Source organism: Oncorhynchus mykiss, chromosome 19 (assembly GCF_057628025.1).
Source record: "Oncorhynchus mykiss isolate SJ-2025 chromosome 19, ASM5762802v1, whole genome shotgun sequence".
NCBI lineage: Eukaryota > Metazoa > Chordata > Actinopteri > Salmoniformes > Salmonidae > Oncorhynchus > Oncorhynchus mykiss.
Window position 1 is genome coordinate 59110007 of NC_143040.1, and position 17579 is coordinate 59127585.

Genomic DNA, 17579 nt, shown 5'->3' on the forward strand with positions numbered 1-17579 from the left:
TGCTGACTACATTACATTGTTACAGGTGTCAAGCTTATGGGCATGTGGCAGCAGTCTGTAGGAGGGAGGTTCCTAGGTGTGAGAAGAGTGCAGAAGGGCATGAGACAAAGGAATGTGTAGCATTGTGGAAAGTGGTGGTATGTGTTAATTGTAGGGGTGCCCATGGGGCTGGGGATCAGAAATGTCCCGTGCGAGAGAGGCAGGTTGAGGTTTCCAGGGATAGAGTAGTACAGAAGTTGTCGTATGCTGAGGCAGTGAAGAAAGTAGAACAAGATTTGGTTAAGGGGGAGGGATCTGAGAGGAGTGGTGTGAGTAGTAGATCTGTACCAGTACAGAGGGATGGACCAACAAGTGATATATGTTTCAGTAAGATTGGACTTTTGGCATTTATAGTAATGGTTATCAACTGTACAGCAGGGATGGAACGTAAGTCGCAGAAAATAGAGTTTGTGGTTGCAGCTGCGGAGAGGTATGTGTGTGTGCGAGACACAGGGTGTGTCAAGTGGTTGTGTCCCATCCTTTCAGGCCTGAAGTAGGACTACATGCATTTAAATAGTGGAGTATGGCATTTATTATTCTTTTTGTTTGTGTAGTGTTAGATGGTAGGGTATTTTTTTAGATTTTTTTTTGATTAAAAAAACACAAATGTAAGTATAAGGGAGTTATACTCCAGTTTAGTAGGTGGCGGTAATGCAACATTTATTGGATGCCAACCGCCGTTGAACCTAATCGAAGAAAACAACTAATTTGGCCTTTCACAGTTTCCGTAGTAGCGTGTTACGTCCAGTACTTCCGGAAAACAAGAAAAAAGCGATCCAATGCTCTAAAGGGTCGCAATCAGATCGATCACAACAGCAAACCGGTTTTAGAATTTTGGTAGGTAGAATAGTACGAAGTGTTTGCCTCTCCATGCTGCTGTGCCGCATTTCAGCAGTGAGCCAGAGCGTAGCGAGATGGGGAACGAGTGTTCGGAGAGGCGCCCTTCTCCACCCCGCACTCTCCTTCAACACCAGCCGTTGTCAAAATGTCAGCTCCACCGAAGGTACGGTTCACCCTGCAGCCGCCCAGGGTGCCGGGCCGTACCGCGACAGTGTGTTGCTTCCCCGTACTGAATTCCCCATGAAACTAACCGGACAGAATCTCATAGACCGGGAGGTACAGATACAACAGGTAAGACGAGTGCTCTAGTCTAGCATGCTAATGTCATACTAACTAGATAGCTTACCAGTGAGCCACATGTTTCGAAACGGGTGCGTGTGACCGATTGCTAAAGAATGTCAGATAAACAAACGAGGTTTACTAGCCACTGCAAGACTCCTTTTGGTTAGCTAACTAACTAACCTTTCTCAATGAGACTGTGTCTGAAATTCAGCTCTGTGCCTGTGATGTGACTATAGACTTGACAGTAATATGTCAGTGCATTGATTCTGTCTGTCTAGGAGTGTGGCTTTGCAGAACTCTACTCATGGCAGAGAGAGAGGAAGGCCAAGAAGGAATACTGTCTCCACGATGGCCCCCCATACGCCAACGGGGACCCACATGTGGGACATGCCCTCAATAAGGTGTTGTTATTTGCCACATTTTACATTTTAGTCATTTAGCAGAGAATCAAGCTGTGCAATATTTCTCAACTGGACTTGAACCCAGAACAGAGATTAATCCGTGATGGCTCTCACTGGCAAGACGAGGCCTTTATCATAATGATTCTTTGGTGTTGTGTGTTCCAGATCCTCAAAGACATCCAGAACCGCTTTGAGATGCTGAGGGGGAAACAGGTTCACTATGTCCCAGGCTGGGACTGCCATGGGCTGCCCATTGAGCTGAAGGCACTGGGAGAGCTGGGAACCAGTGGACTGAGCCCTCTGCAGATAAGACAGAAAGGTCAGTGGGGCAGGGAACAGACAGCTGATACATTACTGGTCACTTATTGTGGATGGATGGAACTGACTAGGTATCAAACCCAGGTCACCAGCGAGACCTGGCAAGGATCATGTTAGCCTATTGAGCTGAAAGTGTAGGCTGTTAAAAGCGTAGGCATTCACTTTTGGAGCTTACACAAATATTCAGGTCTCAGACAAAATTACTCATCACATGACTGTGGTTCACAAACACAAAAACAGCTCTGCCTATTGATTTAAAATAATCTGATATCCCCCTGTGTATGTATGACACCAGAAAATCAGCTGTGTGTGTGTGTCTGTTGATGAACTGTGGTCCCTCTGCTCTCCAGCTCGGGAGTTTGCGGAGGGGGCGATCGCTCGTCAGCGTGCTGCCTTCCAGCGCTGGGGTGTGATGGCGGACTGGGATAAGTGCTACTACACCTTTGATGGGACTTATGAGGCAGCTCAGCTTAAGGTCTTCCAGGACATGCACAGCAAGGTGGGATATATTCTATCAATTTGGGTCAGCCTGTCTCTCCAGAAGATCTGACACTCATTATTTCGCTTGCTCGCTCTCTCCCCCCCAGGAGCTAACTGTTTGTTCTTGTGTTGTAATTTCTAGGGTCTGATCTACCAGGACTACAAGCCAGTTTTCTGGTCTCCCTCCTCCAGGTAGGCAGCACTTAGTGGCTTCTGGATATAGTCTCTGCTACATAGCTCTTCCACATACTTTTGGCCATGTAGTGTATATGGATACCCCTTCAAATTAGTGGATTCGGCTATTTCAGCCACACCCATTGCTGACAGGTGTATTTTATTTATTTAACTAGGCAAGTCAGTTAAGAACAAATTCTTATTTACATTGACGGCCTAGGAACAGTGGGTTAACTGCCTTGTTCAGGGGCAGAAAAACAGATTTTTACCTTGTCAGCTCTGGGATTCGATCTAGCAGCCTTCCGGTTACTAGACCAACGCTCTGACCACTAGGCTACCTGTCACCCAGTGTATACAATCGAGCACACAGCCATGCAATATAGACAGAGATTGGCTGTAGAATGGCACGTACTAAAGAGCTCAGTTACTTTCAAAGTGGCACCTTTCCAACAATTCAGTTTGTCAAATATCTGCCCTGCTAGAGCTGCCCTGCTCAATTGTAAGCGCTGTTATTGTGAAGTGAAAACGTCTAGGAGCAACAACGGCTCAGCCGCGAAGTGGTAGACCACACAAGCTCACAGAACGGGACTGCCGAGTACTGAAGCGCATAGTGCGTCTGTCCTCGGTTGCAACACTCACTACCGAGCTCCAAACTGCCTCGGGAAGCAGCGTCAGCACAAGAACTGTTCGTCAGGAGCTTCATGAAATGGGTTTCCATGGCCAAGCAGCCACACACAAGCCTAATAGGTTTATGTTTAATTTATTTGCACCAAAAAACAACTTTTCGTCAACAATACAGATAAAAACATTTAAATTAAAAAAATGGTGTGCAGGTGTGGTCGGTAGCCCATGGGCTGATATAAAATACTATACTAATTCTGTTTTTATTTATTTCACCTTTATTTAACCAGGTAGGCCAGTTGAGAGCATGTTCTCATTTACAACTGCGACCTGGCCAAGATTTTTGTTTTGTTTTACCTTTTTTTAACTAGGCAAGTCAGTTAAGAACAAATTCTTATTTACATTGACGGCCTAGAAACAGTGGTTTAACTGCCTTGTTCAGGGGCAGAAAAACAGATTTTTACCTTGTCAGCTCTGGGATTCGATCTTGCAACCTTTCGGTTACAAGTCCAACACTCTAATCACTAGGCTACCTGCCGCCCATGAAGATGAAGCAGCGCGACAAAAACAACAACACAGAGTTGCACATAAACAAACGTACAGTCAATAACACAAAATAAAAATAGAAAAATCTATAGATCTGTAGGGAGGTAGGCAATAAATAGGCTCTAGAGGTGAAAATAATTACAATTCAGCATTAATAGTGGAGTGATGGATGTGCAGATGATGATGTGCAAGTAGAGATACTGGGGTGCAAAAGAGCAAGAGGGTAAATAATAATATGGGGATGAGGTAGTCCGGTGTGCTATTTACAGATTGGCTGTGTACAGGTACAGTGATCGGTAAGCTACTCAGATAGCTGATGCTTAAAGTTAGAGAGGGAGATGTAAGGCTTCAGTGATTTTTGCAATTCGTTCCAATCATTGGCAGCAGAGAACTGGAAGGAAAGACGGCCAAAGGAAGGGTTGGCTTTGGGGAGGACCAGTGCAATGTACCTGCTGGAGCGTGTGCTACGGGTGGGTGTTGCTATGGTTACCAGTGAGCTGAGATAAGGCGGGGCTTTACCTAGCAAAGACTTATAGATGACCTGAAGCCAGTGGGTTTGGCGACGAATATGTAGCGAGAGCATACAGGTCGCAGTGTTGGGTAGTATATGGGGCTTTGGTGACAAAACAGATGGCATTGTGATAAACTACATCCAGTTTGCTGAGTAGAGTGTTGGGGGCTATTTTGTAAATGACATTGCCGAAGTCGAGGATCAGTAGGATAGTCCGTTTTACGAGGGTATTTTTGGCAGCATGAGTGAAGGATGCTTTGTTGCGGAATAGAAAGCCGATTCTAGATTTAATTTTGGATTGGAGATGCTTAATGTGAGTCTGGAAGGAGAGTTTACAGTCTAACCAGACACCTAGGTATTTGTAGTTGTCCACATATTCTAGGTCAGAACCTTCCACAGTAATGATGCTAGTTGGGCGAGAGGGTGCGGGCAGCAATTTGTTGAAGAGCATGCACTTAGTTTTACTAGCAGTTAAATGCAGTTGGAGGCCATGGAAGGAGTGTTGTATGGCGTTGAAGCTCGTTTTATGTTTTTTTTAGCACACTCTCCAAAAAAGGGCCAGAAGTATACAGAATGGTGTCGTCTGCGTAGAGGTGGATCAGAGAATCACCAGAAGCAAGAGCGACATCATTGATATCTACAGAGAGAGAGAAGTCGGCCTGAGAATTTAACCCTGTGGCACCCCAATAGACTGCCCGAGGTCCAGACAACAGGCCCTCCGATTTGACACATTGAACTCTATCTGAGAAGTAGTTGGTGAACCAGGCGAGGCAGTAATTTGAGAAGCCAAGGCTGTTGAGTCTGCCGATAAGAATGTGGTGTTTGACACAGTGCAAAGCCTTGGCCAAGTCAATGAAGACGGCTGCACAGTACTGTCTTTTATCGATGGCGGTTAGGATATCGTACATGAGTACAAAAATAAAAAAGTTTTTCAAACGGATAACAAAAACTTCTAATTATAAATGAATTGATCAGTAACTATGATCACCATGCGCAATGTCAAGCATCGGCTGGGATGATGTAAATCTTGCCGCCGTTGGACTCTGGAGCAGTGGAAACACATTCTCTGGAGTAATGAATCACGCTTCAGCATTTGACACTCTGACAGACACATCTCCATAGACAATTATTCCTCCATAGAAAAGATTGTGAACGGCCCTTCAAATTAGTGGATTCAGCTATTTTCCGAATCCACCAATGGCATGCTCCTGGCGGATGTCAGCATAGTGCCAACTGTAAAGTTTGGTGATGGAGGAATAATGTTGCGGCTGTTTTTCAAGGCTGTTTTTCATGGTTTGGGCTAGGCCCCTTAGTTCTAGTTAAGATAAATCTTAACGCTACAGCAAACAATGACATTCTTGACGATTCTGTGCTTCCAACTTTGTGGCAATAATTTGGAAGAGGCCCTTTCCTGTTTCAGCATAACAATGCTCCCGTGCACAAAGCGAAGTCCATACAGAAATGGTTTGTTGAGATTGGTGTGGAAGAACTTGACTGACCTGCACAGAACCCTGACCTCAACCCCATCAAACACCTTTGGGATGAATTGGAACGCCGACTGCGAGCCAGGCCTAATTGCCCTACATCAGTGCCTGACCTCACTAAAACTCTTGTGGCTGAATGGAAGCAAGTCCCTGCAGCAATGTTCCAACATCTAGTGGAAAACCTTCCCAGAAGAGTGGAGGCTGTTATGGCAGCAAAGGGGGGACCAACTCTATATTAATGCCCATGGTCTTGGAATGAGATGTTCAGCGAACAGGTGTCCACATTCTTTTGGCCATGTAGTGTATCTCTGCTGCGTCTCTCCCCCCCACCCCTCCTTTCATTCTCCTCCTCCTTACCTCTAATTTTCTCTCTCCCTCTCGCTCTCTCTCCCCCCCCCCCCAGGACAGCTCTTGCGGAGGCAGAGTTGGAGTATAACCCACAGCACGTGAGCAAAGCAATCTACGCCACCTTTGCCCTGGCCACCCTACCCCCTAAGATGGCGGAAGCTGTAGGGGAGTTGGGCGGCATTTCTGTGTTGGTGTGGACCACCCAACCATGGACCATCCCAGCCAACCAGGCTGTCTGCTTTATGCCCAATGCCCAGTAAGTGCTGCTGTCAACAGACATCCCCTCACACACCTACCTGCACCTTCAGTACTCTACGGTATAACTCCCACCTTTTGTAAATGTGTTTTAATATCTCACACACAGGTACTCAGTAGTGAAGAGGAGAGACAGCTCACAGCTCCTCCTAGTGGCCACTGAGCGCGTTTCCAGCCTGGCAACACTGCTGAGCACAGAGCTGGAGAGTGTGGGCACTTTCACAGGTAAACTGGACACACACACACACTCAGACAGACAGACAGATAAACATTGTCATGTCACTCTTGTCACTTTCTCTTCCCATCCCCACTTCCAGGTACAGAACTTGAGGGAGGAGTCTGCCAGCATCCCACCATTCCCAAGAAGGAGGTTCCATTGCTTCCAGCTAATTTTGTAACCATGGGCAAAGGAACGGGATTGGTTCACACAGCTCCTGCCCATGGGATGGAGGACTACAGTGTGGCCTCCCACTTTAAACTATCAGTGGTGCGTTCCTTTAGTTGACTAATATATCAATGGGATTGACAGAACAATATCAGTTGGCTAACTTCAAAAACATTCTGGCTTCCAGGCTAAAAGTCTTCATGAACTTCCAATGACATCTGTCCTAAAGATGGGCACGGTTTATTAAGGATTCCCATTAGCTCTTCCTGGGGTCCAATCTCTTCCTGGGGTCCAATCTCTTCCTGGGGTTAATCAAATGTCCGAACGGATGTTAGTATTTGATTACTTGAGTGGGTGTTCATTTTCAGAGTGAACCAATTTCAGGACTATTTTAACAATGAAAAAGCTTTTGTCTAAATTACATTATCCTTGTGACATTTTTACTTGCAATGATATACCCAAGAGTTTAATAACCACTACATTTGAAATTCCTAATTTAATCAAACTTTTGAGTGTAGTTTTTATAATGGTGCATTACATTGCTATTGCCCCACTTCAAATAGCAATTACAGGTGCTCATCTAAGAGTTTCTACAATACCTGACGCAGATCAACGCAAAACACTCACCAGAAACACTTTTTGTAACAATCAGTTATCTTAGTGAAAATCACACTTCTCGTTCACTGTTGCTGTTAGCCAAACTACTGAAGAAAAGCAGAATGGCCTCTGTTTACCTCTGCCGTGTGCATTTGTGTCGTTCTGATTGGTCGATAGTCTATAATTTTTTTGTGTAACTCTTTATATAACAATGAGAATTTCGACTCCGTATATCTGAACGTCATGATATTATTCGAATAGTAAAATCATTTCAATTACCCACCCCTAATCTGTATGGCTGTGTGTGTTTCCTCTGTTCTAGGAGTGTATCGTGGATGAGGAAGGCAGGTTCACTGAGCTGGCTGGGCCTGAGCTACAGAGTCTGTCTGTGATGGGGGAGGGCAATGATACAGGTAGGAAGAAACGGTGTGAGAGAGACAGGGAGGATAATGCTCAACTTGTATTGTCTAGTTCAACTTCTTGCTCTCTTTGTACAAGCTTTTGTGTGTGTTTTGTGTGCATGTCAGTGATCTCCATGCTGAAGGCTGTCGGTTCTCTAGTGAAGGAGGAGGAGTGTGTCCACAGTTACCCATACGACTGGAGGAGTAAAGAGCCTGTAGTCATCAGACCCAGCAAACAGTGGTTCATTGACATCGCCAGCCTCAAAGACAAGGCCAAGGTAGGAATCACACACTGAGGATAACACTTACTTACTTACTGACTTTATTGTCCCCATGGGGAAATTCTGTTGCAGTGTTATGTACACATTCAAAGTGGCGTTTAAATACAAAACACGATTGACAAAACAACTTTCATAACATTTACGCACCAATAAAAATAATAATAGTAAGAAATAAGAAATAAAACATAAAAAAAACGAAGAAAAGATTAGCCTGCTGGCCTTACGGGGTCAATGGGAACATTCGCCCGAGCTATTTAGGAGGGATATCACACCTGGCACAAATTATTGTCTCGTTCTGTTTTTCCTGCTGAGGGGTGCCCTGTACCTGCGCCCAGAGGGGAGTAATTCAAAGTCCAGGTACATGGGGTGGCTTGGGTCTAATATGGTTTTGTGAGCCTTACAGAGGGCCCTGACCTTAAAGATCTCATCCAGGCCTGTCTGTTTGACTCCAAGTACCTTGCTTGCTGTGGTAATAATCCTTCTCAGCATGTTTCTCTGGCTGACAGTGGCATTGTCAAACCAACAAACAATACAAAAAGTTAAAATACTCTCAATAAAAGATTTGTAAAACAGAGTCAGTATAGTACAGTCTACATTAAAACAACATTTTTAGAAAGTACAGTCTCTGTTGGCTCTTTTTGTAGATCAGGTCTAGGTCTGTACATTTACTCCACTGAAGCTTATTGTCCAAAAAAACACCCAGATATTTATATTCCTCTGAATTCTATATTCTGACCTCTGATAGATGTTGCAGAGGTAGGTGTTGTATGCTTCCTGAAGTCTATGCACATCTCTTTGGTCTTGTTGGTATTGAGGACCAAGTGTGATTCCTCACACCACTCTACAAAATCATCTAGGACCGGGCCAAGATGTTCCTTGTCATTATACAACAGGCTGATCAAGGCAGTGTCATCAGCGAACTTAACGAGGTGTCTGTCAGTATGGGAACTAGTACAACTATTAGTGTACAAGATGTACAGAAGTGGGGACAAAACACATCCCTGAGGAGAGCCTGTGTTGGTATTGCGTATATCTGACACATGGGGACCTATTTTGTCTCGCTGTGAGCGTTGGCTCAGGAAGTCCAACAGCCACAAAACCAGCCCCCCGTCTAAGCAGAAGTTCCGAATGAGTCTCTGTGCCAGAATGTAAGGATGGTGTTGAAGGCAGAAGATAAGTCAACAAACAGAACCCTGACATGGGATTTGGCACCCTCTAGATGTCTATAGACCATGTTTAAGGAGGGTAAGAATGGCATCATCAACTCCTCTGCTAGGCTGATAGGCAAACTGAAATGGGTCGAGGAGCTTCTGGGTGACACTGAGAATATGACTTTTCACAATTTTCTCAAGGCATTTCATAACTAAAGATGTCAAGGCGACAGGGCAGTAGTCATTCAGCACAGAAGGATTAGATGCTTGAGGAATTGGTATAATTATTGATTTTTCCACAATACTGGAATGTGTTGCTGGTTGAGTGAGGATTGGAAAATGTCTGTAAAAACACCAGCCAGTTGTTCAGCACAGTGCTTTAACACATGTCCACTTATTTTGTCTGGGCTTTTGTATGTGTTACATCCCCTGAACAACTGAAGAACATCAGACTGTTGAACAACAACTCCCTCAAACATTTGTAATGATGCTTCCATTTGTTTTACCTCCGACACGAAAATGTCTGATTCAAATCTTGAGAAGAAAACATTCCGTTCATTAGTCATGTTCTGGCCCTCATATTCCCCAAGGTCAGCACTGGTTTTTCCCCAGCCTATATGGGGGGCACTAGCCATGGATTTAATCCCTCGCCAGGCCACCCTTGCGTTTCCTGAGGAGAGGGTCTTCTCCACCCTTGCGTTTCCTGAGGAGAGGGTCTTCTCCACCCTTGCGTTTCCTGAGGAGAGGGTCTTCTCCACCCTTGCGTTTCCTGAGGAGAGGGTCTTCTCCACCCTTGCGTTTCCTGAGGAGAGGGTCTTCTCCACCCTTGCGTTTCCTGAGGAGAGGGTCTTCTCCACCCTTGCGTTTCCTGAGGAGAGGGTCTTCTCCACCCTTGCGTTTCCTGAGGAGAGGGTCTTCTCCACCCTTGCGTTTCCTGAGGAGAGGGTCTTCTCCACCCTTGCGTTTCCTGAGGAGAGGGTCTTCTCCACCCTTGCGTTTCCTGAGGAGAGGGTCCTCTCCACCCTTGCGTTTCCTGAGGAGAGGGTCCTCTCCACCCTTTGCTTGTTTGCCTCCTTGTCCACCAGTATCTGTCTTTTTGTCTCACGTTGTACATCTCTTAAAGCCTGTCTATCACCCCCAGAGATGAATCTGTTCTCACTGCGATACATTGAGAGGGATTCTTTCAAACAGGTGATGATTCTCACTCATACACTTAGAACAGGTCCCACTCAGTAAGTTAGACTCTTAGAAACGGAGAATGATTCTTCTTATAGAGCAGGGATCAACTGAATTCAGCTGCGGGATGATTATTTTCTTCTTCAGCGGATGGTCAGGGGGCCGGAACATAATTACAAATCATTTTTTAGACTGCAAGAAGCCCAAAAAGCGAATATTTGACTAAAACATTTACTTGTGGAGCCCTGCTCTAGAGGATAAAGAAACTATTTCTGACTGTGTGTAGGAAGTGCTGGCTAAGGTGCGTGTGATCCCAGAATCGGCGAGGGGCAGTCTGTTGGCCCACCTGGACCGAAGACCGTACTGGTGTATCTCACGCCAGAGGAGCTGGGGTGTGCCCATACCTGTGTTCTACCACAAGGAGACAGGAGAGCCTCTCATTAACAAGTAACTACACACCCACAAACATACACACACACACACACACAACGCCACCCCGCTCTGACCCCTGCTCTCTCCCCCTAAAGGCACACTGTATCCCATGTGACCCAGCTGTTCTCAGAGAAGGGCAGTGACTGCTGGTGGGAGCTGCCCCTGGAATCTCTACTGCCACCAGAGGTGCTTAAGAAGGTGAGTCACCGCAGCACTTTCACTCTCAAGTCAGTGAATATGGTTGTATGATTAAAAGAGGATTTTAGCACCTTGTGTGTGTGTGAAGGTTAACGTATGTGTGTGTTTGTCAGAGTAAAGCAGGAGAGGTAACAGACTACGAGCGTGGAGATGATGTGTTGGACATCTGGTTTGACAGTGGAACCTCCTGGGCTGCTGTTCTTGGAGGTGAGGCTCTGTGTTCAGCTAACCTGGCGAAGCTACGTACAACATCTGCCAAGTATTCTTACACTAGCGACTACACTTGTGTTTTCTTAGAATTCAAGGCTGTGTCTGAAGGTTGTTTTCTTAGCTAGGCCTAGCTAAATCACAACTTTCTAAGTGTCCAGTTAATGAATACTGTACAAACTGCATGGTGATGCTATCTCTCTCTGGCACATGGTGAATTGTTTATGCATTAGAAATTACTTCAATCTCATATGAAGTGTGTGTAGTCCTCGTCCATCGGCCATTAGCTTTATCCCTCTCTGGAACACACCTTACTGAAGTGTTCTATAGTCAGATAATAAGGAAGACTTTCATTTGTTTGGATATTGTTCTTGTTGTGGCATTTGGCAAGACTGACATCCAACATACAGCCACACAATTTCCCAAGGTTTACCCATGTTGTCCATGTGAGTGGTTGTGTTGTGTTTTCAGAAATGAAGGAGGAGAGTGACACTGACTCTGAGTCACGGCTCAGCTGGCTCCCTTCCCTACGCAAACCCCTGGTGCCAGGTTAATAACCCCCAGACCCCTCTTCTACTCACCCCCCCCCCCCCCTCCCCCTTCTTCTACTCACCCCCCCCCCCCTCTTCTACTCTTCCCCCCTCTTCTACTCTTCCCCCCTCTTCTACTCTTCCCCCCTCTTCTACTCTTCCCCCCTCTTCTACTCTTCCCCCCTCTTCTACTCTTCCCCCCTCTTCTACTCTTCCCCCCCTCTTCTACTCTTCCCCCCTCTTCTACTCATCCCTCCTTCCCCCTCTCTTCTACTCATCCCTCTTACTTCCTCTCCATCTCTTCTCAATATTTCATATTTCCATTCCATTTTTCTATTGATTTCTGTTTCTTTCTCTCACTATCCCCCCCCCCCCCCCTCTCTCTCTCTCTCTCTGACTCTCTCCTGCTCTCCTCCCCTTCTCTCCTCAGCATGTGGGACTCTGAGCACCTTGTTTGGGAGCTGAGAACCTTAAAGATTGGTTATCTATAAGATTCACTCCCTGGCTGCGCTCTCTGTTTAGTCAGCAGTCTCTCTCTTTGGCAGCAAGGGAGGATCTCCCCCTGAAAGCCTGGTGGCTGTCCCTGTGCTATTGTCTAAGGCAGGAGCACTACGGTCTCTAAGCCGCTCTCTAACCTCTACAGTACCCCGTGGCTTTGGAAGGCTGCCTCGCCATGTAACGTTTCTGTACCGTCTCTCCCAAGGCTGGCCAAGGTGGAATGTCTGTCGCTACTACTTTCACGCAGGGCATTGGTCAAGGCATGGTTGCACAATCTTGGTATACTTGTCATGCATTGTCTCAATGTCCTCACTACCAGTGGCTGTGGTCTCTGTCCCTCTAGACTTGTCCTACCTCTTGTGGACAAAGTCAGTGACGTTCTCCTGATACTAACCATCTGGCTTTCCTCTCTGTTCGCATGAATTGGTAAAGAACTAAACATGTTTTTCCGCTCGCTCGCTCTCTCTCTCGTCAGACTCGAGGGCTGATGTGTATGTGGAGGGAAAGGACCAGATAGGTGGTTGGTTCCAGTCCTCTCTGCTCACCAGTGTTGCCGTGCAGAAAAGGGCTCCCTACAAGTCAGTGAAATACTTTTTATATCTAGGTGTGCTTGTTGTAAATGTGTCCGTAAGAAAGCCAGAGAAGAATCTGTATTTATAACTTTCTCTCTCAGGGCTCTGATGATGCATGACTTTCTCTCTCTTTCTCTCTCTCAGGGCTCTGATGATACATGACTTTGTGATAAGCGAGAAAGGAGAGAAGATGTCCAAGTCTTTAGGCAACGTAGTAGACCCCGATACAGTCATCCACGGGGGGGAGGTGAGAGGCTGTGGATGAGACCTAACCTTTCTGGAGAAACATACACACACTGCCAGGGTGGTCAACAGTGTTAGTCCTTAAAGGCATTCACCTATCTCTTTCCCTCTATTTCCCCCAGGACCCCAGTGTGTCTCCTGCCTATGGAGTGGATGTGTTGCGTTGGTGGGTGGCAGAGTCCAACGTCTTCTCTGAGGTCCAGATCGGCCCCAACGTGCTCAACTCAGCCAGAGACAGCATCAATAAGGTGAGTGTCATGGTGTCTACTATCTGTGGGTCTGTCAGTCTGTGTAGAAGTCTCGTTACCTGCTTCTCCACTCCACTGTAAAAGCTCTTCCTCGTCTCGTTCTAGTTGAGGAATACCCTGAAGTTCTTGCTAGGGAATCTGCAGGGTTTTGACCCTCGTACTCAGGCAGTGGACCCTAAAGAAATGCACTACATCGACCAGTACCTACTGCACCTTCTACGGAACTACAGTATGAAGATGACAGATGCCTACAATGATTTTGGTGCGGGCAGGGCCATCCGCCTGCTCCAAGCCTTCATCACCAGAGACCTCTCCAAGTTCTACTTCAGCATCATCAAGGACAGGTACTGATACTTTTGCTAAATACTACTACCACTGCTATTGTTATTACATTGTCTACTACTACTCTGTTACACTTATGACAACACTATAATGACTGTCATTACTACTATATGGCACTATTAATAGTCTGTTACTCTCTCCTTCTCTCAGGCTGTACTGTGATCCTGAGGACTCGTTGGGTCGGCGGTCCTGTCAGACGGTTCTAGAGGAGATTCTGGACGGAGTGACGCGCTCCATCGCTCCTATCCTACCTCACCTGGCCGAAGAGGTCTATTTACACGCCCCAGGACATAACGGTATGGCCTTGTGTGTTTGTGTGTGCCTGTACCTGTGTGTGTGTCTCAGTGACTCTGAAAGTCTCTATCTTCAGAGGGGGAGACCCTGTTCAGGAGTGGCTGGATTAAGAGCAGTCCTGTGTGGCGTAGGCCGGGATTGGAGGAAGCCGTGGAGGGGGCATGCGCTATCAGGGATTCCTTCCTGTCCTCTATCCCAGGACGCAATGCAGCCGAGTATGAGCTGACCATAGAGATTGAGCCTGGCCTACTGTTTGAACTCATTGAGGTAAGGGGGCAGAATGCGCTCTCTGATGTCCTCGTCATAATCACTATACCACAAACGGCTGAGATGTAGTTGTATGGAAGGGACGGTCTTTCAGGCCTCAGAAAGGCGACTCCAAGTTGGCTACCACAAACTTTACCTATCTAATCTCTCTTTCTCAGTCTCTCCAAGACGAACCTACTTCCTCTTCCTCTCAGCTAACAGAGCTGATGATGTCATCGCAGACAACCCTGACTAGCGCCCTGCCCAGAGACCTGCCCGCTGATGCCCTCATCAGCAATGGCAGTTTCCTCATCAACCTTGAGGGTGAGTCCAAGCTAAGCTAACACTAGTACATTTACAATGCTGTAGTAGCTGAATCCAAAATGAAACTCGGGGTTCTATAGGGCTCCCGAGTGGTGCAGCGGTCTAAGACACTGCATCTCAGTGCAAGAGGCGTCACTGCAGTCCCTGGTTCGAATCCAAGCTGCATACAATCCGGCCGTGATTGGGAGTCCCATAGGGCGGCGCACAATTGGCCCAGCGTCGTCCGGGTTTGGACGGGGTAGACCGTCATTGTAAATAAGAATTTGTTCTTAACTGGCTTGCCTAGTTAAATAAAGGTTACTTTTAAAAATGTTTTTATATACAATCATATCCGCTTTAGCTGACATCCACAAAGCGGTTGTATTGGCAGTGAAGGAGGTAGAACTGCGTTAGAGCTGTCAAATCCACAAGCAGCTCCTTTCCATTGGCTGCACGGAGTCACATTAAGAAATCCCATGCAGCCTTGTTTACAAGTTCGAACACTAGAATATGTGATGTAATCTACACCTTTATTACGATGATGCAAATCCTCATTATTTAGTTTAAGGATTATTTTTATTTGAGCGTCATTATTTCTATATAGCCTAAACTTTCTCATTCTGAACTTCTAACGCGAGTGGGATAGGTGTGGCTTCATGACACTGATCAAGATAAGCTGCTCACCAGTTTGACAGCTCCAACACAGTTAATAGCCAATTCATACTTGCTCTAGCAATGCGATCCGGAGGCTCCGTAAGGAGGGTTTGACACAGTTGATGGTAGGTGGGGCAGGAGGTCCTGTATAAACATCACCTTCTTGACAACTTCCTTCACAACAGCTCTGCTCAGGGAAGCTCAAGAAGTATGAATGCTCTGACTACTTCTACTTCTGTACTTTTTGAAACTAAAATATGAAAAGGTTTCGGTACTATAATTTCTGTTACTTTCCAGAAGTGTCACGTGGGTAAAATCACACGGGAAGCCAAGCCAGAAATAAAAAGCAATATTACAACCAGTGATGTAGTGGAGGGTAAACACTGTTTACACCTTTTTGGTTACCACTGCTCTAGAAAGTTGCGTGAAGTTCAATCTCATGCTTCACTCGGTGGGCTGATAATTCTAAGTGGCAAATTTTATTGGTCACATACGTATTTAGCAGATGTTATTGCAGGTGTAGCGAAATGCTTGTTTCTAACAGTGCAGTAATATCTAACAATTTCACAACAATACACACAAACTAAAGTAAAGGAATGGAATTAAGAATATATAAATATTTGGATGAGCAATGTCAGAGCAGCATAGACTAAGAATAGAATACAGTGGGGCAAAAAAGTATTTAGTCAGCCACCAATTGTGCAAGTTCTCCCACTTAAAAAGATGAGAGGCCTGTAATTTTCATCATAGGTACACTTCAACTATGACAGACAAAATGAGAGAAAAAAAAAAATCCAGAAAATCGCATTGTAGAATTTTATATGAATTTATTTGCAAATTATGGTGGAAAATAAGTATTTGGTCACTTACAAATAAGCAAGATTTCTGGCTCTCACAGACCTGTAACTTCTTTAAGAGGCTCCTCTGTCCTCTGCTCGTTACCTGTATTCATGGCACCTGTTTGAACTTATCAGTATAAAATACACCTGTCCACAACCTCAGTCACACTCCAAACTCCACTATGACCAAGACCAAAGAGCTGTCAAAGGACACCAGAAACAAAATTGTAGACCTGCACCAGGCTGGGAAGACTGAATCTGCAATAGGTATGCAGCTTGGTTTGAAGAAATCAACTGTGGGAGCAATTATTAGGATGACAATTTTTATAGGCAGCCCAATTCTGAACTTTGTTTTCACTAATCGGTCTTTTGACGAATCAGATCAGCTCTAAAAAAACAAGAGCTGATGTGATCGGTCAACACCAATTAGTGTAAAGAATATCAAAATTGGGCTGCCAGTTTAACACACCCAAGTATTTTAGGGGTCATACAGTAACCTGGTTCGTGTTCACTATACACTGAAACTTTTTAATATGGTGTGCACTAATGAATATGATCTTTTAACCTCCCTAATCATAGCCCCTAGTAACCTTTTCTCTCTGTCCAATCAGGTGGGGTTATCCGTGAGGACAGTGCTTACCAAGTAGCGGCAGTGCCCACCTCCATGGCCCGGTGCCCGAGGTGCCGACGGTACACCTCAAGCTCTCCAGACTGCCCCTGCCCCCGCTGCCAGACCATCCTTACTAGGGCGCAGTGACACGTCCGCCCGCACCATCACAACCTGCAAATTGCCGTCTAACCCGGTCTGTCTGCTTGAACTGACTCCAGACAACCAGGGGTCAACCAAGAAAGACCCTGCTTAGCAACGCACTGAGAGGGGTAACAGCGACAGCCAGACTGTCTGAGTTACCTAAATGACATCTTTCTTCAGCTCTTCAGCTGACATTGACTCTGGCATGTTGCCGCGTGAGGATGGGATGCTTTACAAGACAGGCTTCGTAAAACAAAGCACACATTTTATTTTGATAGAGGGAATTGTCATAAGAGCTATGCAGTACTTTTGAGTTCATAAGACACCTCTCCCAAAGAAGGGCACATCAGTGATGTTTCCTAGAAAGGGACATGTATTGATAGTCCTGGACCCCTCCTATGAGGCACAGAGTGCAGTAATATACCTACTAAGAGAATCAAGTCATCGGGTCTGATTATTGTATGTATTAGAAGGATATATAGGGGATGGTACAACACTGAGCGCTTAGTTTTTTTTATTTGTATTCATGTTTAATGATAATCTGTATAGTTCTCCTGTCCACTTGTACGAAATCTATTAAATAAAGGACGATCATTAAAATACACTCGGAAGCCAAATAAGTGCAATATTCCTAAAAATCCTCTTAAACCAGTGATTCCTATCACCCTTTGAAAACCAAGGTGTCATTCAGTAGGGTACAAATATCTGAGTCTACCTGAATGGTCTGGAGAGAATCCCATGGCGGTTTTTACTGAACGCCACGTTTCCCCAAAACCTTCTTGGAACAGACATTGAAGTACGTTCGCTCCATTTAGTGTGGCTTGAAGCAATGCATGACATATTAATGATGCATTTAACCCACAACCCAACCTCTCCCCATTTTTTCAGAACAGCACCGTTTCCATTACTCAACGCAGCCATGTACTGCTACC

General features: G+C 45.6%; 1 protein-coding gene across 2 annotated transcripts; it reads left to right on the forward strand.

The window, feature by feature from the left end:
* Positions 1–221: 221 nt before the first annotated feature.
* iars2 (isoleucyl-tRNA synthetase 2, mitochondrial) lies at positions 222–17247 on the forward strand. Of its 2 annotated transcripts, XM_036955016.2 has the most exons (22): positions 222–1170; positions 1440–1562; positions 1728–1881; positions 2231–2379; positions 2503–2552; positions 6100–6300; positions 6409–6524; positions 6617–6786; positions 7604–7694; positions 7809–7960; positions 10577–10737; positions 10818–10920; positions 11034–11127; positions 11599–11676; positions 12631–12733; positions 12872–12974; positions 13093–13218; positions 13324–13562; positions 13711–13856; positions 13931–14121; positions 14280–14424; positions 16508–17247. In XM_036955016.2, exons 1-22 carry the CDS (start codon positions 910–912, stop codon positions 16651–16653), a joined length of 3102 nt encoding a protein of 1033 aa, XP_036810911.2. In that variant the 5' UTR covers positions 222–909; the 3' UTR covers positions 16654–17247. The 2 variants fall into 2 exon arrangements, with proteins under 2 accessions (XP_036810911.2, XP_036810912.2); XM_036955017.2 differs by lacking the exon at positions 11599–11676.
* The last annotated feature ends 332 nt before the right edge of the window (positions 17248–17579 follow it).